Source organism: Notothenia rossii, assembly GCF_949606895.1.
Source record: "Notothenia rossii genome assembly, chromosome: 5".
NCBI lineage: Eukaryota > Metazoa > Chordata > Actinopteri > Perciformes > Nototheniidae > Notothenia > Notothenia rossii.
In genome coordinates, this window is record NC_136903.1 from 24,547,621 (window position 1) to 24,560,706 (window position 13,086).

The window sequence follows — 13,086 nt, forward strand, 5'->3', positions numbered from 1 at the left end:
ACAGCCCACATGATCGATCCCGGCCCCTCATCACAGTCAGGAACGATAATGTGGCCCCCAGAGAAAAAAGTTTGGGGACCCCTGAACTACAGCATCGTTTTTATCGTTTTAAAGCCATTGAAGACCAGTTTTGACCAGACAAAACCAAGGTAAGCCATGTTAGCGTTTTAGGCTACCTAGCGCCACATGTTTTGATGTATGTTGTTGTTGATAATGTCGCAAGTTTGTATCTTTCAATGTTGAGGTGGGCACCGTTAGATTCTGTGTCTTTACGATCATAAACGATGTGTTGGATGTGCAGCTAGGATAAGTAATAAGGGATCTAGGAGTGATTTTTCGGTGCAGTAATAGGTTAGCATTTTACGCTCGGTGCTAATTCAGAGGGTGACTGTTAGCATTGTGTTTTTTTGTTGAAAAAATGAGTTTTTTCCCGTTATATGGATACAAAATATTCATAGTTTATTACATATTAAGATTCCTTAGACGTTGTTTCCTGCAAATGACGCGATTTTGGCCCCGGAACCGGGTCCGTGGGGCTTAAGACCTTAGGTGTCATGTGGGTATTAATTCACCCATTTATTAATTATATGTTTTAAATGTGATAACACCACTGTGTTTTGTATCCCCTAAACCTCCAGGGTGTACACAGTTTAATACTGGCAACTTCTAATTGTGGGAAATACGAAAACGTCTTATAAAGAGACGTGCCATAATGTTGCGATACACACAACAGCCAGCATTGTGTAGTTCTGGGGGGGGGGGGCTGTTGAGGCTCAGTGTAACCTTGTCGCACTGACCCTCCAACATCCAATCACAGGGCTTGATGACTAATCATGGGGTTTGTATAGCAAGGCGAATGTTGTAGTCCCAAACGATAGCTGGGGATTCTGGGTAGTGTAGTGCCTTCGGAAACTGTAGTGTCTAAACTCCTAAAAAACTATTTGTTTCTCTGAATCGAAGGTTAAAAACACAAAAGCATTGTACACAATTTAAACCAATCAATATTGTGTAATTAACAAGGATAAACTGATGTTTTTTAGTGGATGAGTAATGCAGATATCACTGTGTAATCATTTGACAGTGAGGGGTATATATCGGGTTTTATTATGAAAACTTCGAGACCGGAAAAACAGTTTTCACCCACGCTAACTTTACATGGAAGCTGCATACACGTTATCCTGGCGAGACATCAAATCATCTTCATAATATCTATCCAACTATAGATCCTACACATGAACTGGACGTGGATTCTAAGAGTACAATATACACTTCTCGCCAGAAATCGAATCAAAAAGCATTTTAATGGCCAAACTATTCCACAATTTAGGATTTTCCAGAGAGGGTTATTTGTGAATAAACGTCCCTCCGGAGTGTTCGCAATGAACGGGCCGGGAGCATGTTGTTTCTTACACGACCACTAGAGCACCTCTAGTGGTCATGTAAGAAACAACATACACTTTAAAACGTGTCTCTGGGTCGTAATAAGGGCATGAACAATCGGCCTATATGGTCGTTTTTTGTAGGAGGACAGGCTGCTATAATAACATGCTTGAACCATTTTTAAGCAAACTGAGTTGTTTCGCTACTGCTGAGCCCTGATTTCAACATTTCAAATGTATTTATTTAACCCTCTTATGCAGTGCTTAACTTTTAAGACCTCAAGAGGATGAGAGTAGCTGGCCAGAGTGAGGTCAATCTGTCTGATCCAATTTTTTGTATTTAACAGTAGTAGGAAAAGTAGATATTTTATTTAAAGGTGCCCCGTGGAGCTTTCTTGTAAACAAATGTGAATCTCTGCATGATGCAAACAAAACGGTGAAGCCACTATTTAAAACCAGAGCACTACTTATGGTCAGAAACTCCACAGGGTGGAGGATGTGTTACAAATTAAGGTTCTGCTTTCCTGCAACTACAGAATTGTATCACCAAACGTCAATGTCAACATTCACCAATTAACACACATTTATACACTCATGGCAGGGCTGCCTTACAAGGGTCATAACTGCTAATCATCTATGTTCATTGACATACACACACCAATGGCACAGCCTTCGGGAGCAATTAGAGGAGCCGTTTCTTGCCCAAGGGCATTTCGACATTCAGACTGAAGGAGCTGGTGATCAAATAGCCGATCTTCTGGTCTACCTTTTCAGCCTCAGCCGCCACATTGATGAATACTAATAAAATAAAAAATAAAAAAAACTCTAGATTGTGCATAAATAACTGCCCCCATTAATTTAAATGTAGGCTTATTGTCCTTTCTGAATATTAATGTTGATTATTATTCTGTGTTGTGTCATTAAAAAACATCTGTCCTTGAATGCCAAAACAAGCAGATTTGATTTAACTGGACATTTTGAATATCATTATCATAAGAAATTGTATTAATCAACGTTGAATAAATGAAGCTTTGAAATAATGCCTTGTTATTGGTCACCAGTCACAAAGGGAATATTTGAAAAACAAAAACAGCAAGTCATGAACCATCACATCAAAGCAGTATCAGATTCAATGAGACACATCTCTAAAAATAATAGCGTGTATTTATCTTGCTGTTGCTTTTGAGGACTAGCTTACCTATTTATAAAGTGTATAGTGATGGAAACAAAAATCTCCTGTAATGAAATATTAGGCACAGTGCCAAACTACATCAATTTGTTTATGTTGGAATAAATGTGTCAGTTAGGTAAATTGCTTTCTACAGTATCTTCTGTTCTGTACAATGTTTTCACCTGAGGTTTAGGAGTAATACTGCTATCTCACCAAATTCTTTGGAGACTGATACACTTTCATTTTGGTACCATTATATGGAATATTTTAAAGTTTAAGATTATGTAGAGAAAAGGTTCAAGACATATTGCAATAGAGAAACGGCTTGAATTAAACCATCTAAAAAATCATAACTCTTATAGAAAGCCTTCGAAATTGCAACATTTAGTCCATGACAGTGCTCTTCATTATATTTACAAATATTTAAAACATGTCTTGAAATGGGCATTGCAAATGCTCATGAGGAAGGAAGTTCATTCAACCGACTGGTGTACCACAGGGATTGGTGTTTGGTTCCTCGTCTCTTCTAACTGCACCTGGTCTGATTATTCGCTCTAATGGTTTTCTTATCACTGCTGTAGCTTATTTGTCTAGGCCAGCGGTTTTCAAAATGTGAGGCGCGACTCCCCAGGGGGGCGCCAGAGAGCTTCAGGGGAGGCGCAGCGCGAGAAAAAAATAACGAGAAACAGTGAAATCTAGCTAGTTAACTTCAGCTAACTTTATGCTTGCGGCAACATGGATACATTTTTTGTGAAGTTACCTAAAGGGAGAGAGGAGACAGCGTCTGGCAGAAAACGGAGGAAGTATGATTAGTTGAAGCTAGGATTTTCATGGACCGGTCCTGTTAGGGGCGGACTGCCCATCTGTGTGTTCTGGAGAATCACAGAACGGCCGGTCGTCAGCGAACCGCCCTTTATAAGTACCGATCAAGGCTGCAGCCAGAGGATGCTCTGCGTTTATTCCTGTCTACATTGCATCCCCCACATCATCTGCCTGTGCGCATCAAAGACGCAGACTCATTGTCCCCACTAAAGTAGGGGTGAGTGAGTGTAATGAGGAGGCAAAATTGACTTGAAAAATGCTAACCTATTACTGCACCGAAAATCACTCCTAGCACCCTTATTACTTATCCTAGCTGCACATCCAACACATCGTTTGTGATCGTAAGGAGACACAGAATCTACACTCAAAGATTACACATTCGCGGAGAAAATAACAAAAACCTACATCAAAACATGTGGCGCTAGGTAGCCAAAAACGCTAACATGGCTTACATTGGCCTTTTTCTGGTCAAAACTGGTCTTCAATGGCATTAAAACGATAAAAACGATGGTGTAGTTAATCCAATGTGTCTGTGTTCCCTTTGAAATGTTCTGATAATCCATAAGCAATAAAACTGCTTTTCCGTTTCCAGATATCAGAGCAGGGATATGCCTACGCTCAGCGTAGCATGAGAGTCTATGGGACGCTTTCCATTCGATTCTATTGGCTCTAACGGTCAGGAAGAGATGTCACATGTCAAAATCGAGCAAGGGGGCCCAGAGATATGGAAAATCCACCCAAATGGCCCCAGAAGAGGTTTATTTAGCTAAATCTGTCTAAAAAGGTCAAATATCACTTGTTTTGCATCAATCTTTATACAGAGTACTTATTATCTGTTTTACTTTGGATTCCTAAAGCTTTTAGTCTACTAACCCACCATCCAAGGTTAGTTTTCACTATAAGTACAACATATTTTGGACGGACACTATATATTTACAGTTTTTTACCATGTTCAATCTGAATTTTCTTTAAAATAAAAAAAATATATATTGATTCTGACTTTTCTACATCCAACTCACAGGTTTATCATTACTTTTAGAAAAAATATTATTAATTTAACCCTTTTAGAAGGGAATATATGGTCATTTGTTCTGGGAATGTCATTTTCGAGCCTGAAACCTGAAAAACAAGCTTGGGGCCTAACAGGTTAATGTTTTAAGGAGGTGACGCTACTCAGCCAATCAAATTGGTGCAGTCAGTGAGTCAGCACGATAGATTCAAACACACACACTGAGACGAGACAAGAAGAGAGAAACAGTCGGAGTCATTTCAAATGGCGTGCTCAAAAAAGAGAAAGGTAGACAGCGAAAACAGAGCATTTAATGACATTTTCTGGACCTCTTTGAAATACAATTGAATACCCCTACATTAAAGCAACAACAACAATAATAATAATAATAGCTATGATAATTGGGAGGAGGGGCGCAGCTGTTCTTATGTTCTCTGAGGGGAGGCTCACCTTCCAACACTTTGGAAACCCCTGGTCTAGGCTCTATCTGTGCTGCTCTCAGCATGCCTCAATGGTATCTCAAGAAAGATTATAACATCAAACCTTAAACTCAATATCTCTCTTAAGGGTCTGTTCAGAAAAATGCAGAAGCTCACATGTACAATCTTATACAACCTTTATAATTTTTCAATAGCTGCCAGTTACTGCTCACATTAACTTTAAGTTACCAATGCTCGTCTACGCAGTGGCAACTAACACCTACCTGACCTGCTCCTTCAGGTATATTAGCCTTTCATTCGCTACGATCTACAATGACGACTGTAGTCCTACTGTCACTTGCACTTTTTCTCAAAGACTTCTTTGAGAACTATTATGTACCTTATTCTTACATCGCTTTCGACAAAAGTGCCTGACAAATGAATGAATGTAATTGAAAATTCAGCTTTGAAACACTGCTGAATGTCCACCATACTGCCTGAATACAAAGTAGCAATTACAGAGTCCTTTTAATAAGGCTGCTTTCAATCTCTTAATCCATTGGGTGTTATATCATAGTGTTGCCTATCATAGTGTTGTACAAAACAGAAGATTTATTTTAAACGTAGCGAGTTTGTTTGTCAGTCCACACTGTGAACTTGTTTTGATACATACATTATTGCACAGCAACACTGCATTAAATGGTAATTTAATTTGTATCATATAATAAAAATAAGAAAACCCACATGGATCTTGGTCCATAACTCGGCCAGTCAGAATCACCTATTTCAAATTGCCATCAGCGAAACATTTAGTTTTCTAGCCCACAGTATTGGATTGGTTTGGATCCAGTGCTGGAAAATATAGACATTGTGTTTCCCCTGTAGGTGGTGACGGCTGCTTTGCAGTGGACAAGCAGACAGGCCAGGTGGTGACCACAGGGCTGGTGCTTCAGAGGGACAGAGAGTACTTGTTAAGCGTGGTAGCTCTCGATGGCCTGGGCAGCCGCAGCCCCCCCGCCATGCTCTCTGTGGTGGCAGGAGCCAGAGCACCAGAGTTCACCAACACCAGCTACGCCATATCCATACCAGAGAACACACCTGAAGGACAGCCGTGAGTACCCGATATTCTACCATTCACTCAGACATTCATAGGCAGGGATGATACAGGCAAAACATCATGAGAAAATATTTGTTTAGTTTTGTAATTTCTCACATTTTCTATCTAATTATGATATTGTGACATCTCTTTGAAGTATTTTCTTGTAGTTAAACGGGAGCTTTTATTCAAATATGGTCTATTCCCGTGTGGTTTATCACCAAACACTCTTTGTCGGATTCTTTTGTTGCCTCAAAAGTTATAATTGCCTGATACTAAGGAATAAAAAAAAGGATGAGCACTATTAAAGTTGTATTGTCAGTGTACCTCTTATCTGTAAATTTCTAAACACTAGGATGGATGCCTGCATGAAAGCAAACTGATTAATCGACACCAGAACAGTTGTAAAATTAATTAAAACTGAAATGCATGCAGGCATGTCTGTGCAAAAAACAACTCCTACATTAACTAATTCAGACATGCATAAAGGCACCCTTGTCTAAGATGTGGATTCCCAAACGCTACCTGTTAAAACTTATGCTGATGAATATTCATTTGGTCACACCAGTGCGCTCGAGCGTAAATTGACATATCATCATCACACACCATTAGGGGAACGCAAACTCTCTTAACCGTAAAAATAAACATTGATATATGCATAATAGTATTACATTATAACAAAGGACTGACGAGTACAGATTGACTGTGTTTATAGCACATAGTCAATGGGCCATATAGGAATTGATTTCATTACAGCGCTGTGCTCATGTGGGAAAAGAGGATTTCAATTTTAATCCAACATGTGTGCAACTGATATTGAACAGTAAAGTTGTTCCTTAATTTTTTTTATCTGTTTTCTCTTTGTTTCCGCAGCTTCCTGGCTGTGTTTGCCATTTCTTTCCAGAACCAGCCTATCATCTACAGCCTGCTGATCAATCCCAGTAGCCTTTTCAGCATCAAGCAGGACACAGGGGAGATCAGTCTGACCAGGACGCTAGATTACGAGAGTGACCAGCGTCGCTACCTGCTAATGGTGCGAAGCAGCGAAGAGCACGGCAGCCTCAGTACTGCCACAGAGGTTAGTTTAATTAGAGAGAGATACAGCCAGCAACATGAGTCATAGAGGAGTTCATACACTCAGTTTAAACAAGTCCAAAACTGAGGTCCTCTGTGATGCTTTATTCTGAAATCTGTCACACAAGCATTTACTCTGACTGCTGAATTAAACTGAAGAAGAAAATATGATGTTGTTGTTGCTGCACTGTGCTCTCCCACTGGACATCCATAAAGCTTTCAGAGTCACCAGTTTTCACCTAAATATTATGTGTCTGACAAGTCTGCATCAAAGGCAATGATCTGATGTCAGCGCTGACCTGTTGACATCAACAGTGATAGCAACAGAGAAGATGCAGCCGAGTTTTTGGCTGTCTACAGAAAAGGCATGGCTGAATGGTTCTGAAATGTTAACAAGTCACCCGGGGGACTAAGTGATTATTTTTTTCTTCCGTTTGTTTTTCAGCCCTTTTTTTTTTTCTAATCTCAGTAAGTGCGTGTTGTTGAGAGTGTGATACTGAGATGAACTGTGTAAAATATAGCACACACTCTGAGGCACGTCGCATAAGAACTTCTCATCCGAAAAACTTAATTCACAGCGAATATTTCTAGATAAACTATTCATGAATTCAGGATCATTTAAATTATTAATTTAAAGATTTTGTTTCTCAATTATCATGTCAGGCACTCGCTTATCACTGCAGATTCAGCAGACAAAAATCTCCTTCTGCTCAGCCACATGTCTCAGTATAGGAAATGGAGACTGGGGAAACCTATCCCAGTTATTTTAGGACTATTACTCAGCTGTCACTTCACACTTTACACACAGTGGTGACAGGGAGCTTGTAGGACAGGGGAAGGGGGGCTTTTGTTGAAAAAAAACACACATGCTTAGAACATTTCTATTTTTGACTCGGACAAATCATGAAATGGAAGATAAAGGATGTGGTGAACTGTCGAAGAACTATAAAATGCCATTTAGATTAAGGACTGGGAGGATGTACAGGTACAGTATACGAGCATTCCGTATGGTTGTCTACTGGATGTGAACGCTATTAAAGAAAGGCTAATTTTATATTCTTCCATTCTGATTTTGTCTGTTTTTCTCTCCTCCTTTCCTCTCCTCCTCTCGCCTCTCCTCCTCTCCTCTCCTCTCTCCTCTCCTCTCCTCTCGCCTCTCCTCTCGCCTCTCCTCTCTTCTTACCCCATCACACTGGCACTAATCAGGTTCAGGTGTTGATAACGGATGAGAACGATTGTGTCCCGGAGTTCCTCCAATCCATCTACAGTGTGGATGGAGTCCCTGAGACTGTAACCACAGCAACATCCCTGCTGCAGGGTGAGACTCCTCTGACCCCATATTTCACATCCATCTGTTCCTTTGTAGAGAGAGAAACTCTCCAAAAAGTCCCTTTTTCTGCAGGGAAACAACAGATGTATTCTGGGAGAATGCCAAGGCCTTTATTCAGAACTTGATTCATCGTTTGGCTTATAGACCCATAATACATCAATTTTTCACGAACCGAAATAAACTAATACATCTTTCACATCTGTGATCATCATCTCAATTATACTCAGCTAAGCTAGCTGCTACAAAGACAGCATTCATTTGTTTTGATTTATTATGTACTGTATGAATGATGACATGTCAATGTATCTGTTACTGCATGAGGCTACCTTATAATTATCAATTATGAGGCTGAAAGCGTATCTATTGCCATTGCCGCTGCTTAACTTGAGTGGCAATGTTTGTAAAAATACACACTGAAAAATCCCTCTGAGGCAAGAGTAGAAAAGTGCTATACTGTGTATCTTTTTCAATAATTGGATTTTTCTGTTTAACAATGTTTGATAACATACGTTTCTAACTAGGATGTGTTGCCTCTTTCAATAGCATGTTCTGCTTGTTAAAAGATGAATAGTGAATATTTGCATGAGTTGAGTCAAGCATGATAAATAGAGCAGTTCTTTATACTATACACTTGTTTTGACATCTTTAGACCTTTTCCCTTCTTCACGCGTATTTTTAGATACACTACCTTTGGGTTCTCTTTGGAATATTTCACTCCACAACTACTTCTCTTATGTTTGACTCACAAATTAAGGGGCTCAAGGCATAAAAAAACCCTAGCTACAGGAATTATTCAGGAGTATTCTTTTTTAGCATTTCACCATGTTGACTGTTTAGTTTTGTCAAATGCTTCTGCACCTGTGGGATTTCAGTTCCACATGGACTACCGAAAGTGATTTGTGAGAATCTACGGCTGGGAGAATGATTCTAGTGGATTCTCGTTGGGAAAAATTGAACTAATTTAATCTTAAAACATTCGAATACACAGCCTAGAGCGGCAGAAATGGTTGGCTGTGCAGAGCTAGCGGAAGGAAAAATGGCACCAAATGCAAACCAATGCATCAACAAAAAATAAAACAACCAGTAGCGTAGGAGGAACTCAGCAGAGGAGAGATCAAAGGTAGAGAGATTGCACAAAGGGAGTCTTCAGCGAGACCTACTGATGGGAAGTTATATATCGCTATGCTACAAATACAGACCAAAAAGATATATCTTTATGTTCCAATAAAAAGGCCCCTGCAACACCTGTAAAATACTAAATTGTGAGACCAAGGTGTTTTGGCTTTTGGCCATCATGAAATGCATTACGATCAGCATTTCTGGCCTTGAGCCAAATGGCCATGAACAAAACCAACCTTTCTAGTTGAGCCAGCGGCCGATATGTGTGTGGATGAATATGATTGATCATCTTTCATATTTATTTGTACCTTTCTGCTTTATGCCGACCCTATTTAAATGTTATGTTTTGATCTTATTTATAACTCTAAAAAGGCCACAAGCCAAAATGCATTGTTCTTCATAAGAAGAGTACATCAAAGCATAACATAAGTCATTTTCTGTTGGCAGTACAGTAGGTGACGCTAGACTAAGGTGAATATTTGCATGAGTTGAGTCAAGCATGATAAATAGAGCAGTTCTTTATACTATACACTTGTTTTGACATCTTTAGACCTTTTCCCTTCTTCACGCGACATGGAAGTAGGTGAAGTTTTATGTTTATAAAATATTTTGCTATGTGATACTTTATTCTACCTTTTAAATATTGAAATGCCTGATAACAAACAAAGTATCTCCTATCACCATGGGTGGCCAAAAAGCTGGATAAAAAAGGTAAATAATGTTAATTTGTTAATCTGCCGGTCTGAACTGCAAACTAGTGAAAAGTGCTCATGCACCAAGGGAGTGAAATCCCCATTACCCCAATATCAGATTGCATTCTACTAGGCAAAGACACAGATGAATACTTAACAATGAGGCTTTCACTTTAACTTTACCCACTGAGGTTGATGGTGAAAAAGAGAAATAGTCTGGAGGGAAAGCACTAGGTTTAAATGAAACTTTAAAATTGAATGATTCATTCCCATTAAACACTCCAAAGAAGTATTTATATATAGAACAGTAAAGAACTATATTACAAAACATTGAGGTGAGAAGCATTGAGATGCAAGACTGCTACTGCTGATTCCTGAAAAACAGGAAATACACACATCAAAAGAATTTGCAATATGCTTATGTTCTGAGCTAGAGGGGCTGTGTATGAAACTCTGACTTTAAGTGAAATTCAAACAGCAAACTTAAATTAGCTCGGCAACGGAGGTTGTCAATATCAGTGGCCGTAGTTCCATCACACGTTAGAAACAAAATCTATATATTTTTTTCGGTGTAATGACCACGGAATTAAATCATTTCCAAACGCTTGCTGCAGAAAAAACAACTTGTTTATTTCAGTGGGTCTTTTTGCCGTCTTTAAGCTCATTTTTACAAATGATGGTAATTACTCTGAAGGGGCTCAGTCAGTGCAGTTTATGTGCTAGTAATTGTAGCTGTCAGAGCTTATGATCTATTGCATGTTCCGCAAGGCCATAAAGAGATAATGATCTACACAGATGTCAACATATTCATCAGCGGATGCCATCTCATCAGCTCGTTTCGATTAACTGTGAATTGATGGTCCTTGTGTGATGTCTTCCCTCAGTGTTGGCCACGGACTGTGACTCGGGGTTAAACGCTGAGCTCACCTATTACACCCTGAGTCCGGACTTCAGCATTTCACCGCACGGGACCGTTTTCCCTGCGGGGCGGCTGGATTACGAGAGGCCCAACCATCTGTACGAGTTTGTTGTGATGGCGACGGACAGCGGGGCGGAGCCTCACTCGGGGACGGCTACGGTTCGTGTGAGGATGGCAAACATCAACGATGAGACCCCCGAGTTCTCCCAGCCTGTGTGAGCAGCTTTACCACTTATTCTTACATAATAGCTGTCCATTCTTTCCAATAAATCCTTCTCCGTCATTTGTGGTGTTCATTTTTACACCATAGCTTTTCACATTTTTACCTTTCTGCCAAACAAAAATAAAACAATGACCGAGATAGGAACTTTAAGAGAAAGCTGATGCTGATGTTGTCATCTATTGGCTGTATGTAAGAATAAGAAAAGTGCGGGTCCAGGACTCAAAGGTGCTAGTGGATCAATAAGCCATTACAAAAAGTATGCAGTGTTAATATGTCTTTGTGAATGTTGCTTCTGAAAACACAAACATTTGTTTATTTGCAAGGCCCCCCTCATACACAAGAAGCAGCATGCTCAAGGTCCACTTATTTTGCTGCAGGCTTTGTTACTGTAGCCCAAATCATAAAAGCAAAAATGTGAGTTTTTCTCAGGGCCCAGAGTTCAGCTATGACGATCAAAGTTTGTCACAAAGATGACAGTTTAAGGAGTGTTTCTGCTCCTGGCACTGAGTTATCTCGGATCCACCAGATGAATGCATTTTATCACATTTAATCTTTGCTTTGCTCTTTGAACCGACAAGGTAGTAGCTTCACGGATACATATGTCGTTGCTTTACACATCTCAGACCCGTTTTCCTTCAGGCTATTTGGCGTGGTAATATTTGCTGCTGGCCAAATTGCATCAATGGGGCTGTAGTAAAACCCACACCAGTTAAGCAAACTCAATATATTTCATAGTCTGTCCTGCAGGTTTGATAAAAGAAATGTGTCTTGTTCAGAAGTTCAGTGAAATCGCTGGGGTTTATTTTGGGCATTCTTCAAAAGTATGCAGCATACTGGCATCCGGATGCAATCCAGTGTGTCCTTGAGAACCTTTTTGGCGAAGCTGTTTGAGTGGGTGGGCAGGAACTGTCACTGTGGCACTGCTGCATTTATTCACCAAAACGAGTAAACCCTTGTCCTGTCAGTCATGTTTGAATGACCTTCAAAGAAGGCTGTTGCATACCTCTGTTCCTCGCTCGTGTTGCGTTGTCAGGTGTCAGTCTCGGTGTGTGGCTCGACACAGAGCCAAACAGGCGGGCAGAGAGGTGGAGATGTGGGCAGACAAACATAAAAATGAGGAGAAAACACACTGGAACACGGTTGCAGGGCAAGCGAGAAGAGAATACCAAAACATGCACAGCGAGGAGGCGGGAGACAGCCAGTCAGATATGCAGATAAACGGAGAAAGCTGTCGGCAGCCAGACAAACACTCATGCCAGACCAGCAGACAGAGAGAAACGCAGGCATGTTGCCAGGCAGGGTGTGTTGGTCACTCTGTGGATAACTGATATGTAGATAAGCATTGTGAGAGCGGAAGGGGGCATTACAAGGCTGGTAGATACTATGTAGATTACTCAGAGGTAGAAGAAGTACTCAAATCTTGTACTTAAGTAATAGTAGAAGTACCAGAAAGTAGGGATACTGAAAGTCCTGCATACGAAATGGGATTCAAGTAAAAGTACAGAAGTATTGGCATCTAAATATACTGAAAGGAGTAAAGTACTCATTATGCAGATTGGTCTATTTCAGAATGATATATATTATATGGTTTGATTATAATTATTGATGCATTGAAGTGTTTATCAAAGCTAGTAAAGGTGCAGCTAGTTTTAATGACTTAGTATACTGCAGGGTAGCTTGTGAATTTACTCCCGGTGTAACTAAAGTCTGATTTAAGTGTTGATTATTAAGTATTAAATGAATGTAGTGGAGTAAAAGTACACTATTTATCTCTGAATTGTAGTGGAGTAAATGTACAAAGTAGCAAAACACTAAAATACTCAAGAAAATACA

The 13,086-nt window shown here is 39.9% G+C and overlaps 1 protein-coding gene across 1 annotated transcript in view; it reads left to right on the forward strand.

Moving 5' to 3' along the window:
- The window catches only part of LOC307040942 (neural-cadherin-like), a gene marked incomplete at its 5' end in the record, with an annotated part of 110,639 nt that overhangs the window by 39,595 nt on the left and 57,958 nt on the right, over positions 1 to 13,086 (forward strand). Inside the window, 4 exons of the mRNA XM_079684173.1 lie at positions 5,686 to 5,911; positions 6,770 to 6,974; positions 8,177 to 8,288; positions 10,996 to 11,245. Coding sequence (XP_079540299.1) covers positions 5,686 to 5,911; positions 6,770 to 6,974; positions 8,177 to 8,288; positions 10,996 to 11,245 — 793 coding nt within the window. The remainder of the gene's footprint in view (positions 1 to 5,685; positions 5,912 to 6,769; positions 6,975 to 8,176; positions 8,289 to 10,995; positions 11,246 to 13,086) is intronic.